Source organism: Hesperophylax consimilis, chromosome 17, assembly GCF_061612785.1.
Source record: "Hesperophylax consimilis isolate HC1 chromosome 17, BYU_Hcon_1.0, whole genome shotgun sequence".
Classification (NCBI taxonomy): Eukaryota; Metazoa; Arthropoda; class Insecta; order Trichoptera; family Limnephilidae; genus Hesperophylax; species Hesperophylax consimilis.
In genome coordinates, this window is record NC_142852.1 from 9,798,266 (window position 1) to 9,822,384 (window position 24,119).

General features: G+C 38.0%; 2 protein-coding genes across 2 annotated transcripts in view; one reads left to right on the forward strand and one right to left on the reverse strand.

The window, feature by feature from the left end:
- LOC149415946 (partner of xrn-2 protein 1-like) overlaps nucleotides 1–24,119 on the forward strand; it is a 597,347-nt gene that overhangs the window by 257,514 nt on the left and 315,714 nt on the right. The gene's annotated exons all lie outside the window — the stretch shown is intronic.
- Nucleotides 7,797–16,789, reverse strand: LOC149415948 (serine protease snk-like). Its single transcript, XM_089641826.1, has 2 exons — nucleotides 16,671–16,789; nucleotides 7,797–8,599 (listed from the first exon to the last, which is right to left on the reverse strand). Exons 1-2 carry the CDS (start codon nucleotides 16,767–16,769, stop codon nucleotides 8,429–8,431), a joined length of 270 nt encoding a protein of 89 aa, XP_089497952.1. The 5' UTR covers nucleotides 16,770–16,789; the 3' UTR covers nucleotides 7,797–8,428.

Genomic DNA, 24,119 nt, shown 5'->3' on the forward strand with positions numbered 1-24,119 from the left:
TTATTTCATTTACGAATGTTGTAGCAAATTTATCGCATAAAAATTTTGTGTCTCCTTGATTTCCCATATGTTGAAGGATTATTTTATCTAAATTTTGTTTAGGTTTTCCTATTAGTTTGTTTATTTCGTCCCAGAGTTTCCTCGGGTTTCCGTTTAAGCTATTTATTACATTTTTGTGGAATGCGTTTTTAGTAATATTAATATGTTTGTTTGTTTTGTTTCTATGTCTAGTATATTCTAAACGAAATACCGGGTTATTTGGGCTATTCTTACATTTTCGGTAAAGATAATCTCTCTTTTTAATCATGTTCTTGATTTCTTCAGTAACCCACGGATTGCTGTGCCTAAGATTATTTACAAATGATATTTCTTTCTTCGAGGACGAATAAATATTATCAAATATATTTTTCAAACTATAGTACAGTTCTGAGGGACATTCAGTTTGTAATAGTTTTCCCCAATTTACTAGTTTTAATTTAGAATATACCATTTTACTATCAATGATTTCCCTTTTTTTATTTAAATCCTTTGTAAGTACCTCTTTCCCGATTGCTACTCCTGTTATATAATGGTCGGATATTTTGTTAGTTACAATACATGAAAATACAGTGTTACAACGGTTACGTATTGCAATATGGTCGATACATGAATAAACATTTTTACCGTTTGATATTTCATCCCGGGTCACATCTAATATTACACTTTCTAAACCATTTTCACTGAGTAGATTTTGATATTCTGTAATTACACTATTTTTGGTATCCAATAAGTTCAGGTTAATGTCACCACAGTACAAGTAATTTGAATCAGATGAGGTCATTTGTAATATTTGCTTTAGTTCCTTCAGATATATATTCTTGTTGCTGCTCGGCGGACGATATATTGCAAGGATGTTTATGATATCTTGACAAACAGTGGTTATTTCCCCGCAGATTGTCTCGCAGCTTTTAAAAGAATCGTTTGTTTCTTTAAAAGTATGATGGTTTTTTAAGTACATGATAAGTCCTCCTCCTCTTCTTTTTTCTCGAGTATTTGCAATCGCGATGAAGTTTGGAATATTGAACATAGATATTGTTTCGTTTTTAGTATTTATTTCCGTTAGAAAGATTACGTCAATAAATTGCAGAACGTCATTAATTTGTGCAATAAATGAATTAAAATTCTTTTTTAGTGATCTTATATTTAGGTGAATAGCCACAAATCTCATTTTGATCTTTGTATCATTTATCCAGCTATCCAAATTATAGCATTTTATAAATTTATGAGTTTGAAATAGTGTTGAATCTTCCATGACGTGAATTTATAACTGATAAAATAAGTGTTCCGGGTCAAAAGGTGTTTTTATTTTATTGTTAAATATATCTGTTTATATCACTCTCATTTTTGATGTGGATGATTTTGCCTTCACCTTCACTTCTTACTAATATTTTTGCATTTTGAACCCATATATATTTAAATTTTGTTTTTTTTTTTTGTTTTGTGATGTACAGGAGGTCTTTTTTTCTTTGAGTGAGATTTTCGCTGATGTAAATTCGGCCATTATTTCCATTTTCGTATATATCATTGTTTGTCAGTATGATTTTCTTTTTTTGTAACCACTCGTCTCGGTATTTTTGACGTAAGAACTTCACTATTACATTAGCCGGTTTGGAGTCTGTTCTATTCGGAAGTCTCCAAATTTTTTCAATGTTGTCGCAATTGGTGTTTAGTTTTTCCGCATTTTTTTTAATGGGTATTTCAATGTTTTCATTTTTTTTCATTTCCAGACCAAACAATTCAATATTACAGTTTTTTTCTGCTTGTTCAATCTCTTGAATCCTATATTCCAGTGCTTTGTTACATTTTTCTAGGTATGTATTTTTGTTTATAACTTCATTAAGTTTGTTCTCGTTTTCTTTTAGTTTTTTACCCAATTCCAAGTGTAGCGATATTAGCTCGTCGTATTTTTTGGATAGAAATTCAGTAGACTGTGTGAGGGTCTCCATATCTTTTTTCATACTGTAGATAATACTAATTTTTTGATTTATTTCATTTAAAATATTCTTCATTTCTGGGATATTTTCTTGGTTTGAACCTTGTGACCCGCTGCCCTCGGCTCGTATGTTCACGACTGCGTTATCACCTGCGTTCATGTTTATCGATCGTTGTGTTTCACATATTTCGCAAATAAATTCCCTACCGACAGTGGTGTTATTTGAATTTATACATAATTTATGAAATGTTCCACTGCAGACGTTGCACTTACTTGATTCACTGTCTTTAGCGAGATATTTTTTGCATTTTTTGCACTGCACCATTTTTGATCACTTTGAGCGCTGCCCGTTTATTTATTTTACTTTTACAAGTTTTATTGTTCTCACTATGGTTTACACCGTACGTGTTCGCTGAGAGACGCGAGACAACAACTTTATAAGTGGTCTGATTGTTTTGTCGAACGTTATCGTTACGACGTGCGGGTGTTTCTTGTTAACACCTGGTACAGCGCTGTACGGTTTACAGGAAGTAAATCGTTAAATGTTATAGGATGATATTAGCCTTAGAATTAATTACATGGGAGGTTTTGGTAGCGTTGACCTTAATAATTTATATGCGAAACGAGAGGTTGGTCTATATGCCTAAGAATTATTAGCAAACCAGACAAACCATGACTAAATGAGAATATATTGTTGAAATCTTGAGTAGAATTTTTTTGTTTTTTTCCGTTTTTCAAAATTATCAATGGATAATAAGAAATAACATAACATATGTACTGATACTTGTGTTGTATAGTGTCAAGAATTTCATTGTAAGTGACGCAAAAATGGGTTGATTTCGGTCAATCGCATGATACAATCAGCGTACATATTCCCTAACAGGAATATTGTGTAAAATAAAAAAACTATGTCTAGTTTAAGAATTTCATTGTAAAAAACGCGGAAATGGGTTGATTTTGGTCAATCGAATAAGCGTATAATATTCTCTAACCAGAATATCATTATGTATAACATTGTACAATTGCGAACATGGCTTAATTGTTCTTCTTTTGTGGTTTGATGGTAAGTGTAGGCCTTGTGGTAAATTGTGTACACCCATTCGGATATACCACATTGTATGCTACATTTGTTGTTTTGTGTTGTCTTAAAAAAAAAAAAAAGCCATGTGTATTCTCTTTTTTTTGTTTGGAAAAGTCGTGTATGTAAATCATAGCGTGTTTTGTATCGCGCCTTGGAGATCATTTCTGCAATTATTTTTGAAAGAGGTTTGGCAACCCTTGTTCAGTGTACTTGTTAGGGTTGTTCAACTTGGCTCTCAGGTAGTTAAAATTTTTGTTTTGGCTCTTAAAGTTAGGAAGTGTTTAAATCTTTGTGAAATGAGGTAGCTCTGTACCTCTCTTACGGCAAACAGGAGGACGTTGCCCTGCTTCAGCTACGTTGCATGGGATCTTTTTTCGTCGACAAGGAGGGTAGTGTTATGGATCGCCCATAAAATCAAGCTAACTGCACAGTTATGTATATCCACGCGTTGCCGGAAATCGATCATGCACCCAGAGCATGTCAAGACACTAATACATACGCAGGAGCTCGCGACATCGCCACCTGATACCGGTCACGCGGGCTTACAAGTACCTACAACCAATCATATGGCTAGATGCAAAACGTGTCCTTATAAGGGCATCGGACCAGGCGCCAAAAATAGATGTGGAAGGGACAAGCTCCCCCCCGCGAGCAGACCCACGCTTCAGTTCCCCGACAGACGCGTAGCAAGCAACATGCTAGACTAGTTCGTAATTAGCATTTTACCGCCAAATGCGCCCATAATATGGATCGGCGTGCCTAATTTATAATGTGCCGCGTCTCGAGACGCAGTTCGTCAGGACAAGCTCCAGCCGCCCACCAGCTCTCTACGTTATACAGTTGGGTCATGTCTCCATCTGCCTGAGGTCCACCAGCACCATTACATTATACAGTTGGGTCATGTCTCCTCCGTCCAGGCCACATGCTGTCTACGGCCCAGACACCTCTGCTCACCAAAGCCGGGTCGTGAAGAACCCCTTGGCGAATCGACCCGTGCTCCAGCTCTTCCACGCCGTATCCGCCCTTGCAGCCAGCCGCCTACCCCTGTTGATGCCGGCCGCCCTTCCTACCGCCCACGCCAGGCTGAGACAGTGAACTCGTAGACCTCTGCCTCAGTCCTGGGCGTCTGCCACTCTAGCCGGATCGTGAAGAACCCCTTGGCGAACCGACCCGTGCTCCAGCTCTTCCACGCCGTATCCGCCCTTGCAGCCAGCCGCCTACCCCTGTTGATGCCGGCCGCCCTTCCTACCGCCCACGCCAGGCTGAGACAGTGAACTCGTAGACCTCTGCCTCAGTCCTGGGCGTCTGCCACTCTAGCCTGATCGTGAGGAACCCCTTGGTAATCCGAACAGTGCCCCGCCCATCGTTGCCGCCTTTCGCCCAGCATTCGTCCACGCCGTAATTTACACGTAAGCTAATAATGTACCTTTGTCAATCAGAGCCTTTGGATTCAATAGATTGCCTAGTCACAGTCAGGCCTTAAAAAGCTATGTACCTTTTGTAGATCTGTTTGATAACCTGTATTACCTGTACAATAAACATATTGTATCACCGCCACATGTTTTATTGGGAGACTGACTATAATCCACACCCTGAACGATTGGAGTATCAAGCTCTGCTGCCTGCCTTGTGCGGCGATGGCTATTTGTGTAACTCACCTATAGTAGATTGTATGGCTCTAACAGCTATATAACACCTGTTCCGAAATCATTTTAGCTCGAAAACCGAATTGGCAATCTGATAGTAAGTTATGTTTATCAAGGTAGATTAATAGTCTTTTTTCATAGCTTTTTCCAGAACTTTCGATAGTGAATTTAAAAGTGAGATAGTAATTGACACTAATTATAGTACATTCAGATGTGAGGTTATGATTGACGCATGCATTGACACTAATAATAGTACATTCAGATGTGAGGTTATGATTGACGCATGAATTGACACTAATTATAGTACATTCATATGTGAGGTTATGATTGACGCATGCATTGACACTAATTATAGTACATTCAGATGTGAGGTTATGATTGACGCATGCATTGACACTTTATGTAATTGTAATTTGACAGGAAAAACAGTTTATTTTCATGGTTTTTTTAAGACAATTCCAAACTTTGAATGATGCTGTATGCATACAATGCATCTGTGTGGGTTGTGTTTTCGTCTCAAGATCGGTATGAATTTTTCAGAAGTTAGGTTATGTTAATCTTTTGTAATGTTTTGTGCTTGCAGGCCCAGAACGTGCTGCAGAATCACATTAGAATCCACACTGGCGAGAAGCCGTTTGCGTGCCCGGTCTGCCACGACCGCTTCCGCCAGAAGGCTGCGCTTGATACGCACGTGCGCGCCGTGCACCTCAAGCTGGGCGCGCGCAGACGTAGGGTGCCTAACACCACCACGCAGCCGAGGGTGGTGTGCTCGAGAAGAACAGCACTGAAGACAAGCAGCAAGTGTAGTGTATCTGCCACTGGGATCTCATGTGTACGCCATTAGGAATACCTTCTTGTGTTCCTTGTCTTATTATGACATTGTATTGTTACCAAGTGTTGTGGCTGTGCAGTACAGACGCAGGGTGCCAACACGAGGGTGGTGTGCTCGATAAGAACAGCACTGAAGACAAGCAGGAAGTGTAGTGTATCTGCTACTGGGATCTCATGTGTACGCCATTAGGAATACCTTCTTGTGTTCCTTGTCTTATTATGACATTGTATTGTTACCAAGTGTTGTGGCTGTGCAGTACAGATGCAGGGTGCCAACACGAGGGTGGTGTGCTCGAGAAGAACAGCACTGAAGACAAGCAGGAAGTGTAGTGTATCTGCCACTGGGATCTCATGTGTACGCCATTAGGAATACCTTCTTGTGTTCCTTGTCTTATTATGACATTGTATTGTTACCAAGTGTTGTGGCTGTGCAGTACTGGCGCAGTACTGGCGCAGTACTGGTGCAGTACTGGTGCAGTACTGGTATATTGATCATTCCTCCAATTAGAGTCATTTATTTCTTCGAGTCCCCAATTAATTTCATACAATACTCAAAAAAATATTTACGTGTAACACGCATCAAATAACGCATTTCTTGCGCAGTAATAAAATTAAAAAATGCCAAAATGCGTGTTTTATTTTAGTGTGTGAAGTTCAGGCGCAAGTATTAAAATGGTTTTCATTCATAGGTTTGTTCAAAAGAAAAGCTTAATTTTGAATTTTGAATTTTCGCGGGCTGTGTACATTCGATTATCGAATTTTTTTTTGTTATTTTGGTACGCATATGTTTATCATGTGTTAGCATTATCATCCATTTTGGATTAGTGGTTTGTTTTGAAAACTGGAAAGGTAAGTCACGTTTTTGTGTGTTCTTCGATTTTTTACTTTTGAAAAAAATGGATCAAAGAATATGTATTAAATTTTGCGTTAAAAATGGAATAAATTGCTCCAACGCACTTAAAATGTTGACTGTGGCATTCTGCGAGTCTACTTTGTCTCAAAGAAGTGTTTATAAGTGATACAAGCGCTTTACAGAAGGCCGAGAAGATGTTAATGATGATAAGCGTCCTGGAGTTGCAACCACGTCAACAAACCAACAAAACATCCAAACAGTGAACAAAATGGTTTTGGAAAATCGTCGAATCACTATTAGGGAAGTTGCAGAGGATGTTGGCATATCAATCGGCTCATGCCATGCAATGTACTCGGATGTTTTGGGTATGAAACGTGTGGCAGCGAAGTTTGTTCCGAAATTGTGGAAAAACAAATCATGGATTTTGCATCACGATAATGCATCAGCTCACATATTTTGCCACAATTGATGAGATAAAGTCAGAACCGAAGAACAAGCTGATGGCCATACCGAAAAGCGCATTCCAGAAGTGCTTCGAGGATTGAAAGAAGCGCTGGCATAATTGCATTATATCTGAGGGGATTACTTTGAACGGGAGAAAATGGATATTGATGAATAAATAAATACTTTTCGAAAAAATTCGAAATTCACTTTTTCTTTTGAACAAACCTCGTAATTCGTGGTGTTTACAAAATGTTTTATTTTTATTTAATAGTACATAATTCCATTTGCCAAACGTCAAAAGTCATTCCACTCGAACAACGAGTGGGTCGAACCTCTCGTTGTTCGAGTGGAATGACTTCGTCGAGAATCGAGGCCCTGAACAAACCACACCCTGTGAACCCGGCACCCCATGCTAAGTCACCAAATGTAGTGAACCACTTGACGTGACTATGGTAGAGGTTTTGATGGTAAATATACAGATACACGGCACAATATACGTAAATTATTGTGAAAACACTTTTGTCAGTTTAATATTGAAAAACAACTATTTCATTCACTGGAAATGGAAAATAATGCATTTCATTAGCTATTTCGTTAAAATTTAAATCAATTGTTCCTTTGGCGGCCATTTTTTTAATATGAATACCGCACAAGAGTCCCAACCGTCTAGAGCCAGTGAGACTATGGCATCCCCAATTGGGGGAGACTGAAGGCAGTAGGGAGGGGAAGAGAAAGGTATGGAAGTAAAACCATTTCAAGCTTGGTGGTCTTACACCAGGGCGATACTGAGAGTATATTCCACTCTGGAACACGCCGCAAGTATACTATGTACCTATTATTATTATTTGTGAAAAGCAGTGGTTTCAATAACATTTCACAAGATTTACAATTAATCATTAGTACGTTGATCTATTATGTATATACATTTATTAAATCAGTTGCCACGCATCATCGTGTTACAAATAATCTTGAATTCGTTGAGGTTTGACTGAAACATGTCTATCTGTGAAGGAAGTTGGTTTAAAAGCGTAGTCATTCTCTTCAGAGACATGAGCATTGGTAGGTTGGTCCTGCCTCTTGGAAAAATAAAAAGTCCTGAGCTGCCTAGCTCTGGTGAAGTTATCGGGGACAAAACATAATACGCTCCAGAACATCAGGATTGCGAATGTGTCTGTTAGGCAGCTTATGTGCTACTAACACCATTGCAACATTTCTCCTTAACCCCCGACTAACGGATTGCTAGTCGAGAGTCTTACCCCTCGACCACGTCATTGTTATCAATGTAAAAGTTACGCTTTATAATATTAAGTTGAATGTTTGGTTTGCGCCCGTACATACGCAATATGAATATGAATAACTAGTTTTGTCCGTATAAAAAGTACAAATTCAATATTGGATTCAATCACTGATACAATATTTTGATAATGAATTCTTTTAAGCATTCCCTTAAAGGTTACTGAAATAGTTGTTTCTGATTGCTATCTAACTTATTCAAAGTGTTTTTAAAATAAAATGGGGCTATTAACCGTGTTCTGTGTATCTGTATATGTACCTAACTGGTGGGTTGGTTATCCAGTGAACTTTGTAGGTTATGTTTGAATTCAGTTGCCCCACACCACTGACTCTATCCAAGGGATATAAGAAGACACGCGGGTGTAGATAGCAGGAATACCGGCTGCCCACGTATTCGGACCGTATGAAGTCACCCCCACCAGGTACTTCATGCAGTTGTTGTTCGGGTACGGAGCGAATATTGGACCACCGGAATCGCCCTGTAATATGAAAATATATTATTATACACTAATTGAGGTAAGGACGTGCTGGGCCCACATATCTGGACAACTTACATGCGTACATCTTCTGTGGAAATAGATCCTTCAGAAATACTTATCACAAGCAACGCAAAACCATGATTGCAACAATAACATTTGGCTGTCATCAGTTGTTTTGTTTTGCTCTATCTAAAATTAATTTTTTACCATTCTTTTTTGTTTTCTGGCAAAAAAAAAGTGTAGTGTGTTGTGCCTTGAGGTTTCTTCTCCCTCCTGATCTTCCAGGAGTCACTTTTCGCTGCTGATTTCCAGATATTTATAAAAATTTTTTACTTCTGTCATTTTCCATACTATTATTGTAGTTGTTTACTGTTGTGAATAATGGAGGAAGATTTCCCTCCTGGACCCCCTACAAAGCCCCCAGATCCCTCTCCAGACCCCCCAGACGGGGAAAATGGAGAAATTTCTGACAGTGATTCTGTCATTTTGACTTCTACCAAAAAAAGGAAATTTACTCCTTCTTCCCAATAAAACTTGACTCTCCTTCGACTTCACAGTCCCCACCAGCACTTTCTCAACTTCCTCCAACAAACTTTTATTCTCCTTATTCCCGTGGCCCATTCATAGTATACGCCCAAAAAACTGAGCAAGGAAAAACCATCCACCCTCTTGAATTTGGCAAATTCCTATCAAATAGCAAGAACCTTTCAATCAAGCCTGGAGGTGTAAAAGCTGAGGGTCGCTTCCGAATCTCCGTCGAATTCCTCTCAGGGTCAACTGCCAACAGTTTCATCAAAAATATCTTCATTTCATCTAATTCAAAGTTCAAGGCATATATCCCTACTTTCAATGTCACTCGCATGGGCCTGGTCAGAGGTATCTCGACCGATCTGTCCATCGAAGAAATTCTGTCTTCACTTTCAACCCCCCAACACATTGGCAATCCCATAAAAGCCAGGAGGATAAATTACAAGGACTCCTCTGAGGGTATAATTTCCTGGAAGCCCTCCCAATCTGTAGTTATCACCTTTGAAGGTCAATCTCTTCCCTCCCATATATATTTACTCTTCAACTCATTACCAGTTGAAATGTATACTTATCCCACCACTCAATGATTCAATTGCTGCCGTTTTGGTCATACCAAAGCTGCATGCAGATCTCAACCCAGATGTTTTAAATGTGGAGAAAACCACGCAGCTGACCAATGTCCTTCTTCCTCCTCACCCAAATGTTTTAACTGCTCAGGCTCACATACAGCTATCAACACTTCTTGCCCAGAACAATCACGCCAAAAAAATATTAAAATTTCTATGGCCTCTCAGAACTTGTCTTTTCTGCAGGCTTCTAAACTATTCCCGCCTGTCAAAAAATCATTTGCTGAGGCTTTATCCAGCAACTCCTCATCCAACCCTCTTCCCTCTTCTACAACAACTTCTTCTCGTTCAACTAAATTCACATACAAAAACGCTATCTCTAAACCGGCTCCTGGATACGATCAGCAACAACACAACTCACTGCTTTTAAATCCCAATGGTTCACCTCTTTCAAATGCCACAAATGGGTGTTCAAATAATTATAATCCATCCTCAATGAACTCTCTAAAACTTTCTGAAAAACTCTCCTAAGACAATTCTTCATTTATCCAAACTCTCATTATGCTTCTAATTGACCTTATTTCTTCTCAAACTAATCTACCGTCCAACGCTGCTACTATTATTTCCACATTAAAATCATTTATTCAAAATGACTCTTCAAGATTTCAAAATACTTCAGTGGAATAGCCGAAGTGCTATTTCTAACAAATCTGATCTCCTTAACCTATTAAATTCCAACTTTATTTCTTTGGCTGCTATCTCGGCGACTTGGTTTACTCCATCCACCCACTTTAATGTGGGAGGGTATTCCTGTCTCCGCGACGACCGCCCGGAAGGTTCGGGCGGCGGTGCTGCCCTTTTTATTAAGAAATCCATATCATTTTCCCCAATAAATAATATCAAATCCCCCAATGCTGACTTCCAAATGGTTGCAGCTAAAATAAAGGACACATCCTTTGTTTCAGTCTATCTTCCCCCAACAGCCCACTTCAATAAACAAATTTGGTTGCAAATTGTAAGTCAACTAAGCCCTCCTTTCTTTATATTAGGCGATTTTAATGCCCATTCCCCCGTCTGGGGTTCTGCTTTCTCCGACCGAGATGGTCGAAGTGTGATGGATTTCCTAGATCAATCCAACCTTTTCCTTTTGAATGACGGATCTCCTACTAGGATCTCACGCCCCAGCACAAACCCCAGTGCAGTGGATCTCTCGATATGTTCTACTAGTCTGGCCTCTCTCTCCTCCTGGGTGGTGTCCCCCGACCCTTGCTCCAGTGATCATTTCCCGATCACCATTACTTATCAAACTTCTTTCCAATCGGACAAGTCTCATATTTCGACAAAGATTAAAACGAAACACACCAAATGGGATGAATTTAACTCTCATATGGACAAGTTCCTACTAAATTTACCCGCCACCAATATATTTTCCGTCAAAGATGACTATAATAACTTCAAATCAATGCTCATAACTGCAATAAATAAATCAAATCCTCCCCCTAAAACTAAATCTCTTTTAAAAAAACTCCCTCCAACTCCCTGGTGGGATGAGGAATGTTCCAAAGTAGTAAGAATTCGGAAAGCTAAATCTCTTTCCTATCGTTACAATATGACTATGGAGAACTATCTTATATACAAAAACGCTGAATCCAATGCCAAAAGGGTATTGAGGTCAAAAAAAAGATCTGGGTGGTACAACTTCTGCAGTTCAGTATCTCCGAACACTCCAATTTCGGAAGTTTGGTCTATGATCCGAAGATTTCGATCCTCCTTCAGTTCACCATCTCCTCGAGCGTCTCATTCTAAATGGATAGATGAATTCTTGGACAAAATTGCCCCCCCTTCTGTACCTAACTTAGATGAAATAACGCCTATATTTAATACTCCTATGTCTAATCATTGGCTAGACTCTCCATTCACCTTAATTGAGCTAAAAAATTGTTTATCAATAGTCAAGGACTCATCTCCAGGCAGAGATGGTATACCTTACAGCATAATCAAAAATAGTAATGATAATGTTCTAAACCACTTCTTAAGCATCTTAAACAAAATCTTCCAGACTGGTATAATGCCTGATGACTGGAGTTGTCAAATAATCATCCCTATTTTAAAAACAAACAAATCACCAAATTCTGGATCCAACTACAGGCCAATCGCTCTTTCATCCACCCTCAGTAAACTTTATGAAAAATTAATTAAAAACCGATTAGAATTTTTTGTCGAGAGTAAACAGCTTCTCTCTCCATCTCAATTTGGATTTAGAAAAAAAAAATCCACTCAAGATAACCTTGCCATCATCAGCACTGATATTAATTTATCAATTTCTAAACAGGAAGTTTGTCTTGCCGTCTTTATAGATATAGAAGGCGCCTTTGACAATGTTTCCATCCCAATCCTGAAAAAAAAACTTCTAGGCCTTGGCCTTCCCCCCATGTTTGTCCAATCTATTATTAATCTATTTCTAGATAGAAAAATTTTCATTGAACTTCCAGATATTTCTCCTCAAAGTAGGTCTGTTTGGAAGGGTTTACCACAAGGCGATGTATTGTCCCCCTTACTGTATAATATATACACATATGATATGCATGTCTCTATTCCCCCACAAGTAAAAGTTATTGAGTTCGCAGATGACATAGCTTTCTTCTTATCATCCAAAATCATCCCTCTCGCCGTCAAATATCTTAACGAAGCCATGAATGCCCTTTGCACATGGCTCACCTTAAATGGTTTTGAACTTTCAATCCAAAAGACTCAGTGTGTCACCTTCTCAAACCGCCATAAAAACCCCCCCGTTCAAATTTTATTTAAAAATTCTCCAATCCCCAACGCTTCTGAAGTAAAATTTTTGGGAGTAACATTTGATAGGAAACTTAAATGGTCTTCCCATATTAATAATTTAGTTACTAAATGCGAAAAAAAATTAAATATCATCAGATCATTATCTGGCGTTTGGTGGGGAGCTCACCCTACTTGCATTAAGTTGCTTTACAACGCACTTATTCGAAGCCATCTCGACTATGCCTGCCCACTTTTTAGTACTGCCTCAAAAAATGTACTTGATAAATTAGACAAAATTCAATCTAAATCTTTGCGTATTATAACTGGAGCGATGCAATCGTCACCCATCAATTCCCTTCAAGTAGAATGTTCTGATCCTCCTCTTTATTTAAGGCGTCAACTATTTGCTGACAAATTTGTTCTTAAATGTTTAAATTCTAAATGTCATCAGGTTATCCCCAGCGTCTCGTTGTTCATTGACTCAACCCATTCATCTACAATCAGAGCTTCAACTAAACCTCTTCCTGACATCTGTAAAAATTTTAAGTCTCTCTCAGAGCTTCACATCATCCAAAATGATCTACTTTCCTTATACAAATTAAAATATAGTCACGTCACCCTATCCCCAACAATATTTGAAGGGATCGGAATCCTTAAAAGTCATTCCAATCTCCCGGCCCGAACTGTCAATAATATTTTCAATGACATTATTTCATCTAAATGGCCCAACTTTTCTCTTTTATTTACTGATGGATCCAAATCTCCCGACTCTCTTACTGTGGTATAGGTATTAACGTTTACCACAATAATTCTAATGACAGAATATTTCATTCAATTTCAAATCAATTTTCAATATTTTCAGCCGAGTGCATTGCAATAATAGAATCTCTCAAATATATAATCAAAAATAATTTTGAACATTCCCTCGTTCTCTCTGACTCTCTCAGTTCCCTCCAAAAACTTAAATCCAGTCCTCTTCTTCATCCTGATGATCACTTTGTATGCCTTATTCGAGAGATGATTTTTTTTTTTTTTTTACAGTAATACCGCACAAGAGTCCCAACTGCTCCCGTCTGGAGCCAGTGAGACTATGGCATCCCCAATTGGGGTATGTTGTGAGGCTGAGGGTATTGGGGAGGGGAGGGAGATGGGGAAGAGGAAGGTGGGGAAGTACCTGGCTATTCAGATCTGGTCACCAAACACGGCTAAAGCCATTTCAAGCAACGTTTCAATTCTGAATGGTGGTCTTACACCAGGGCGATACTGAGAGTATCTTCCACTCTGGAACGTGCCGCAAATATACTATATATTATTTTAAATTAATTAATTGTGAAATAACACAAATTAATCAAATAAAATTTATTTGCGCACGCCGGGTTCGAACCCGCGACCTTCGGATCTGTAGTCAAAAGCGTATACCACTAGACCACGCCGGCCGTCATTAGATAGCCTCCATTCAAAGCTCTGGTAAAACTGTAACTCTGATTTGGATTCCTGGACATGTTGGTGTCATGGGTAATGATATTGCGGATGCCTTGGCAAAACAAGGAGCGTCCAACCCTGTTGTTACCCTCGTAAACCACATTCCCCTATCTGACATTTTTTCCATCATCAAAGATAGATCCCGCAATGTTTGGTCAGAGTATTGGCACATTGCTAGTCAATCCAAGGGAGCCTGCTATGCCTCAATACAAAGGACTATTCCATCAAAACCGTGGTTTCAGCAATTCCCTCATTTTTCCAAAAAAGAAATTTCTTCACTCATTCGAATGAGGATCGGACATTGTTCCGTTCCTTCCCATCTTTTTAAAATTCACGTCGTTGACTCCTCAGATTGTACATTCTGTGGTCTAGAAGTGGGAACTTTAGATCACATATTTTTTGGTTGTCCCTCTCTAAACAAATATCCTCTCTTCTATCAAGCCTTATCTAAAATTGCCTCCCCTCCATTCAACATCTCATCTCTTCTAAGTCTGAACTCGACTCCAATTTTCATTATAATTTTGAAATTTGCCCATTTAAATAAAATTAATATTTAAATTCACCTTTCATTTCTCAATAATTTTAAATGATGACCAAGAACACCCTTGAAGGGTGAAAGCCAGAAATAATGTTAAGAACGCAAAACCATGCTTCCCGTCCAACGCCGATCTGTGCTGTCCTGGCAGTCTAATACAGTGAAATCCATAACTTTACAATATCTGATCGATGGCTTAACCGCATAAGATTTTATATCAATTTCCCAAGCACAGTCGTGCTGTTGATAGCCAGACAGATATTGATAAAGCAACACTTCAATGAATTGACATTCCTAAATGTCAGACGGCAACATTAAGGCTAAAAATACTAATAAATTGGCAATTTAGAATTGAAAAAAATATCTTTAATATACAATGGTTGTCGTTTGTACTTTTGACACTAAAAGGGAAATCAATTAATTCATGAGGTCTTTCGTCACAACTATGTAACAGCTTTTGTTTCTCGAAGCTGGAACAGAATCAATTGATCGCATCTCAGATGAATTAATGAAGTCTATAGATTGTGTATTTGATTTCTTTCAGTTCTAAAAGCCTAGTTAGTTCACCTCCATTCATTTATAAGTCTATTATTTGGCATAACAAACAACATTATCTTAAAAGTTGTGCATATTGATGGCTTGAAGGTCTTGTGCATCTGATTGTCGGAATCATATTCTGACAGTGCTCGCAAATATCGCTAACTGGCATAGGTGAGGGATTTTGTCAATATCGTATTGATATAGAGTTTAATAAATCTACCAAGATCGGCGTGGGATGTGTGAAAGAAAGATGGAGTTGGTGGGGAGCCTTCCAACCAATTGATTTATCCATTAAGGACATTTGCTGCTTGTTTTGTTGTTAAAATGGGAGATAATTAACTAATAGTTTTAGTAAGATGTTACAAAGTGATTTGTAATGTAAATTCCATTGAATATTGACAAGTGTGCACGTTGGCCTGGGAACGTAGTAATGCACATATTGCTCAGTGTTCCTTACCTTCAGTCAATAGAAACACTTTCTTCCCACAGAATATGCAAGTATCCGATACTCTACGAATGATTTAAGAGTCTTGGCGACTACAGCCATACATCTACACCGAGGTTCATACACACAGTTGCCAACAATCTGTAAACTCGTCAACTTCAGATTTCATTATCGCAGACTAAAATGCATTAACTGCAATGCGAGTTGCCTGTAGACTGTCGGATATATTTATTAGCAAATCACTGAAAGATTATGTTGGTTTGGTGAACCTCATCAATCCCGCCGGGGAATGAATGGAGCGGTCATTCGTTAACCACGTGGTCGGTGGTCGGCACAGCACCACATTCATACATCGCGGACTCTTTAAGGCCCCATCTGTGCATCATGTGGGCACAGCGGCGATTGGAGCACCTTAACCGATTGATGGCGGACCAGGTTTTGCAAGGCAATGAGAACCCAGGCTGTCTCTCGGTGGGGTATTTTATGAGATGGGCATTTCTCACGTCGACCGTTTGCCACTCAAGTTTTCACTCAAAATCTTCTGGGGTGTGAGGTAATCGGAGGAGCCTGTCTCTCTTTCCGCCCAGAAGGACTGTCGGGACTTCAAACGGCATGCCGGGTGGGAGACGACATCTTCGTGCAAAGGAATTGCGCTTTTTTGCAGCGCCTTCTTGTTTTCCCTCAGTGTTGCAATTTCTCGAACAATTGTTTGCATAAATACATATGATATAAAAATTTATTTAAGAGGCTTGCATTCCATACAGGCAAATAAGCACTGCCTATCCAAGATTACTCAAATTAAAAGTTCTAGCTACGAATCACAGCGCCAATTGCGCCTCTACGACCGCACTACTATATGCGACAAAAGTAGCAACTAATTATTCAAATGTGGACTGTTGATGTGTGTATTCGAAGAAAGACTTGTTTTGGTTAGTGTAAAAAAGGCCATGCCTTTGTAGGAATGTAGCAATCAGTGCCATCTGTCAGTACCTCTATTAATTAGTACAATGTTTTATATATCCCGTAGAATTTGGTTTGTAAATATGAATAGTGAAGCGGTTATATTGATATTTGTATTAAGATTTTGAAGTAATAACAATTAATGTTTCTCCTAATGCCCTCCCCGATTAAAAACTCTTCGCACGCCGCCGCTTACTAGCAACTAGCAAAGAATAAAAAGGAAGAAGAAGATGTTACCTGACAGGTGTCCCCGCCACTTTCTCCCAAAGCACAGATTTGGGTCTGCTTTAACTCATCATAGGTATCTTCACACTCTTCTTTGGACACAATATTCATTCGAAGTTTCTGTAGCCGGTTAGACTTGACACCACCTGGAAATAATCTTACTGTTGTCATTACTCTGTTAAAATAAATCTCCAAATACTTGAGTCGGGCCATGTGTCAGAATAACAAACGGGTATACATGAGAAGCAAGGATTGTGTGCCAAGACCGAGTTATTTGGCAGTTTATCCTCTCCGCGTTCCCCTGCTAGAAACGGCTTGACGGTTAGTTAGTTAGGTTAGCGGTCAGGCCGACTGCTGTTGAAGCATCCACGAGAGTACAACATAACACCACATTATATCCGTATCTCATAATGTATTGTTAGCTGCATATTCAAATATTGGCGCCACAGTCATTTGGTTCGCTCTTATGCCGCCAGAGATGCGCTCTGTCGGCCGACAGGGAAACTACTCCAACTGCCGTGCGTATCGGCCGGTAAAGAAGGGATTGACTGGACCTGCTTCCAGCACAGGAGAGGAGAGGCAGCCCCCGGTCCCAACTGCCAACAGCCAACGGGTGGGATTTGAACTGCTCAATACGCGATATAACCTTACTAAATATTACATGTTACTTTTGTCTTAGACCGTGAAGATTATTTTATTTTATCATAACCATTTACTTAGCGTTTTATTATTGCTATCAGTATTGAATAAATTATTAATTTATTTGGAAAAGTTAACAGCAAATCTTTAATTATATAATGATACAATAATAATATTATTAATTATGCCAATTATGAACTTTCCACTGATGAATAGTTAATGGTAAGGTGTACAATGTCATAGAGATTTATGAATATAAATATGTTGTGATGAATTATATAGTTAGACAGTAAAACATGATAATTCAGATGAATTAAACAATCGTTGTTATTATTATTAGTTATAATCTTTGTTCTATAACATATTATAGAGATTAAGAGGTTATCAAGTAAAGGCAATCGATAAGAAACAGACATAGACAATATCATAGGGTAAGCCGTGTTTGATGAACAGATTTGGATTGTGAGGTACCTACCCATCCTCCTCTTCCTCATCTCCTTCCCTTTCCAACTACCTTCAGCCTCGCAACATACTCCAATCGAGGTGACATAGTCGTACTTGTTCCAGACGGTTGGGGAACGCATAAAAACTTTAAAAGAAAGATAGTACATGCACAAAATATTACTTATTTTTGCTTTAGTACACAATTCACGTAAGTAAGTTGCTCACTTAAGCGACTTACGACAAATTTACCAGTGTAAACGACACCATAAGTCGCTTACCGTAATTTATACCAAGTAACAGAAGTTTTTGACAGGTCTAATCGCTCACGCGGGAATTTACGGCTCTCTCACAGGTTATCAAAACAGATTGATAAGTTGAGACGCTTACAGTAGGTTTTGACGTCACTGTCGGGATGGTAAAACAGAAATCTGCAACACTGACAGTAAGATGCGGTCTTTCCGCCGTTGCTCTTCGGGACTTGTTTACTTATCGCCATGAACAGCTTTATGAAATAATACACTGCAATAATCTATGGAGACTAACATAACATTATTTATCACTAACACAATGTCATGTTTAAAAAATGCCTGTGATAATGATTCTAGTATTCGACTTCACGAACTGATGGATCAGCTATCAAACTTCACAACAAATTAATATCTCCAATGAATGCATACAAAAATGCAATACAAGAATACATAGAAAACATTACCTGACGCCAAAAATCGAAGAGTCACCATTATTTTTTCTAACTAACTAACCATCACGCCGTTTCCCCGCAGTGGTAGGCAGAGAGGACGGACCGCCAAACAACTCGGTCTTGGCATACACTTCTTACCCCATTCACATTCATACATCATCTAATACATAATCTTCTATTATTCTGACTCTTGACATGGCCCGACTCAAGTAGGTATCTGATTCGCTTGATCGTGCCATGTCTTCCTCGAGCGTCCCCGACTTCTGCTATTATTCACATTTGCATCGTATATTCTCCTACATATGGACTGAATTAATGCATAATAGACAATTTTGATGGTTTTCTTATTTAAAATGTTTCGTATATTATAAAAAATATACCTAGATAAGTTTTCATATTCTTTCCACAGTGAGATTAATATGGTCTTTCCATTTAACATTTTTATCTATTAAGATTCTAAGATATTTCATATTAGATTTATGAATTAGTTTTGCGCAGTCTGTATTACATGTACCGTCATTTATACAATTTATAGAATGAATTGTTATGTTAATTTGGTTATTTGGCACATCTTCTTGTAGAGTGAAAGGAATACAAAATGTTTTTTTCTGTGTTGAGTGATAATAATCTGCCATCGGACCAATGTTTTATAACCTTCATGTCTTGATTGGGTGCTTTGGTAATTTCGTTCCATGTCCTTTTTCGATAATTATTGCAGTGACATGACGTCAGTAAAACATAGAAGTTTACAATTAAGTGATTTAAACACATTATTATGGTTAACGTAAATCATAAATAGAGTTGGTCAAATTATTATAGTAAAATATATTGTATAGTTTTTTTTTTTTTTTTTATTATTTTAATATACATCATATGGGTTACATTAATACATACATATTTTGCAAAATATAATATTAAGGTTCATAATTGGTCATGTATACCTTATCAGAAAAGAGGAGCTCTTGTTCCTGATAAGGGAGCCAATTTTGATATATTTACAATATTTGATCAATTTAATTTATAATTTACGTTTATCCAATTTATTTCTGTCCCTTGGGAATTCCAAATTCTAAAGTTTCATCCACACTTAGTAAGTTATTTAATTTTACTTTTTGGCTTCTTTGAGTTAGATAGCTTTGTAGCCAATACCTAACTTTACCAATAATACCGATTTCATTTAATAAATTAATTAGTTTTGTATACGAGATACTGTCAAATGCCTTACGTATATCAATGAAAATGCCAAGGCGTTTGTTTATTTTTTTATCTAATGTACAATTGGAAGCATGTGGTTGATGTTTATGGTGTGCATAATCTTTACCTATATTGAAAGTGCTTAAACATTCGATGTGTTGTGGCCACAATTATTACCTCAGGGTACCGCGGTGGAACTCATGTGATTGTGTTGTGCTTGAATTCTAGATTATGATGTGTGCTTCTTTGTGGAGAGTGATTGGTCTCCATTTTTTCATTCTTTCATACCATATTTCAAACTTACATGTATGATCGCCCAATTCCAACAAACATCATTCATTTGATGGGATGATAAATTTAAAGACGTGGGGTAAACAGTACAAGGGATATTATGTAAAATTAGCTCTTAGAAACAGGATGAAACGATTGGCAGATGACGAAAGCATGTTTGTCCACTAAGTAAGGTTGTGCAAATAACAAAGACATAATAAGTCATAGTCTATAAATATATTTTTATTAATTCATTCAAGTAGGTACAGAAAACAAAGATCTGAAAAAAATGTCACTTTCTTACTTTATTATGAGGCCGCGCTTGTGAATAGATTTTTGTAAATATATTTAAAATAGGGATACAATATTCCACCGTGAAACAGAAAACAGTGACAACTGAAGCGATTCTTTTTTTCAAATGTCATAAATCATCGCGCCAAAATCCTTCGCCGACCGTACGCACATTTTATTTACAAAAGACTTTTTGTCAAATAGACAATATTGAGAAATAAGTATTTGTGTTCCAGAAAATAGAAAATAATGTATTTTATAGCTTTTCGTTAAACAAATAATAATTGAATTGGTTTCTCCAAGCCTTGTCTTGACTTGATAATAGAAGAATATAACAAAACACACACTTTGTGAGGCATCTTTTTTATTGGTTTAATGAATGATAGCCAACAAGGATTCGCGATTTTTAAAAAATATTTTTCAAAAAGTTAAACAAATGAAAAAAGTCACTTTGCTAATCAATGCATACAACTATATATTACACTGGGAACATGTTTTTTTTTCAGTTGTGGGAAATCATGTGTTCCTTTCAATCTCCATTTGCACTCCGAACATGAAAAAGGTTTTTCTCCACTGTGGGTCAGCATTGGGGCTCAACAGAAGACCCTTTTAAGAACAAAAATAGCTGCACACATAACATTAAAAAAGTTTTTTCACACTGTATCACACCATGTGGCTCGTCAAATGTGTTTTTCGTGAAAATTAATATTTACAGTCGGAAATGGTTTTCCTCTACTGTGAGTCAGGTACATGTTTCTTGTCAAAGATCCCATTTGAAAACATTTTCTCCACTGTGTGTCGTCAAATGACCTTATGAGAAAATGAATAGTTGCACTCGGTACATGAAAAAGGTTTTTCTTTAGTGTGGGTCAGCATGTGACTTGTCAAAGCTCCCTTTCGAGAACATGAATAATTGCAGTCGGAACATATAAAAGGTTTTTCTCCACTGTGGTTAAGCATGTGCTTTGTCAAATTACTCTTCTGAGAACACGAATAGTTGCACTGAGAACATGGAAAAGGTTTTTCTCCACTGTGAGTCAGCATGTGTTTCTTCAGGTTACCCTGTTGATAACTTGTGTAGTCGCACTCCAAACATGAAAGAGGTTTTTCTCCACTGTGAGTCAGCATGTGCTTCTTCAGCTGACCTTTTCGACAGCACGCATATTTGCACACGGAACATGAAAAAGGTTTTTCTCCACTGTGAGTCAGCATGTGGCTCGTTAGGGCGCACTTTCGATAACATGCATAGTTGCACACGGAACATGAAAAAAGTGTTTCTCCACTGTGAATCAGCATGTGTATCTTTAGTCGATCCTTTCGATAACAAGCATAGTTGCACAGAGAACATGAAAAGGGTTTTTCTCCACTGTGAGTCAGCATGTGTGTCTTAAGGTTACCCTGTTGATAACTTGTGTAGTCGCATTCCGAACATGAAAGTGGTTTTTCTCCACTGTGAGTCAGCAAGTGCCCCTTTAGCTGACCCTTTTGACGACATATATAGTTGCACACGGAACATGAAAACGGTTTTTCTCCACTGTGAGTCAGCATGTGGCTCGTTAGGTCGCTTTTTTGATAACATGCATAGTTGCACACAGAACATGAAAAAGCTTTTTCTCCACTGTGAGTCAGGATGTGTCTCTTTAAATTTCGCTTTTGAGCATTAGAATAGTTGCACTTGGAACAAGAAAAAGGTTTTTCTCTTACATGGGTGTGTAAGTTCATTGCAAAATTTGACTTAGGAGAGAAGGAGTAGTTGCGATGGGGAGGAGTCAATCCTTTTTCCACAAAATGCGTCCGAAGATCTGTCAACAAATTTGAAAAATAATATTAATGAAAATCATTCAGATAAACTTAGAGTAAAAAAGCGAAGAAAGTTCGTAGAAACGTTAAAATAAATAGGTGATGTCGAATTTTTCAGTTTGTAATGAATATTGGTTTTACCTGCTGCCTTGGTAATTCTTCCAAAGCGTTCTAAGCATTCCTCTTTAACATCCGGCAGGTCTATGTCAATTTTCATATAAGTAAGCCCCGCTTCAGCTTGTCGGGGTCCAAGATCCGCGTTTATGGTAACTGTTTCAACATTAATGATTCCTGGAATAAAAAAAGACTATAAATAGCGTGTATCTTTGCATGGCCAGCCCTGAACCAAACGGCGGAAGGCGCGAGTTTAATTTTGGCTGCCCTAACAGTCTTAATTAGTACACGCCAAGGGAGGATATCACTGTAATCAATAAAATAATGACTTGTGGTTTTTCGTTGCGCGGTATTTATCAAAAATAATATCGAGGGCGATGTGTTAAGTTGAGTACTCAACGCCCGGAGCGAACTGCTCTAATTGCGCCCACATAGAGTCAGCCATGTATCTTCATATAAAACGAAACATTTTTTAAATCGAAAAACTGTAAACTATTTTTTAACGAAAAAAGATACCATAGAAGCGGGAATTCGGATGAAAGTTTTAAAGGTCAATATCAGATCAAAATGACCTCAGACGTCCGCTTGAGGGACCGATTCAACAAGAAAGGAAACCCCTGCTCTAGAGCACTGTTGGGGACGGATTAGCACCGTCGCAACGCGGAAATGCATAGGAATGGAAAGTTCGGATATGCCGACTTACCTTTTCTATTCTTCCAAGTTTTCTATCCTTTGAGCTGGTTCATACACTAATCACTAAATGTCATCAAGATGCGCGAGCTCAGGATGGCTTGGCTTTTAAGTTTCGACACGGTCGACAAAGGGGATTCCGTAATCAAACGTTGTTGACAGGACGATTTTTTCAACTCAACTTAAGTTCACTAAGTCGGCATAGGAGAGGTATGAGTTGGGTCGATGGGCAACAATAATATTCATAAAGGAGATAAAAAGGAAAGGTGTAGGTTACACGATGATAGGTACCAACAAGCACCTTATGTAGGGAGTTGTAAGTCAATGGGATAGTGTTTTCGCAATCAATATTGATGAATTTTTAACGGATAAAAAATATGTCTAATTTACATCATGTTCCAATAAAATTAGGGGTAGATAGAGGAACCAACAAATTATTGTGAAAAGTATAATCATGTTTAAATAGTGCTGTATTTTGGTAGTTTCCGGCAAGGACGCATTTAAGGGTAAATACCCAATACACCTCATTATAAGAGAGGATGAAACAAGTATATGTCTAGTTTTCACGACATTTCAAAACAGACATGGATTTCGGACATCCGTATTTAAAGTTCTATATTTTACACGTATGCAATGCAACTGGCTGTAAGAGTACTCTCCGCATATTACAAGAATTCCGTCGTTACAGCTGGGAGGTCGAAATCTAAATCCGAAAATGCCATTTCACCTCCACCTTCTCCCTGGATCCCTGGTTCCGTCTTGATGGATATAGTATTTGGTTTAAGTATATCCATGGTCTGCTTTGGTAGAGTTTGGTTATTAGTTTAACCCTGAAAGAGAACAAAGTTGTAACGGAATTAAGTTTTTAAAATTTGGCTTCTCAAGTCGTAGCAAAAATACACAATAGAAAACCTTGAAGTTATGACAAAGGTTGAGAGAAACGTCGTTTTGTCATCTTGGGAAAACTCTTGATTTATTTACCGTCTATGTCTACCGCCATTCCGTTGTAATTCACCTGTGATTAAACAACTTTTATTGGTATATTTGTTATCATTTTAATAAATGCATTTGAAATACTAATCTTTTAATAGGTTGATATCATTTTGACAGTTTAAAACATTCTGATGTGACAAAACGCCCGTTGATTCATTAACTAAACTGGAAGAACGGCCGCTACCAAAATGAATAGAAATTAATTTAAGTATTATTTATTACCAATAACCATCACATGCAAGGTATAATAAGTTTGACGGGGCGGGATAAACAGAGTGTGGAAACAGGAAGCAAGATTGTCGGAGAAGAAAGCACTTGTCAGAAAA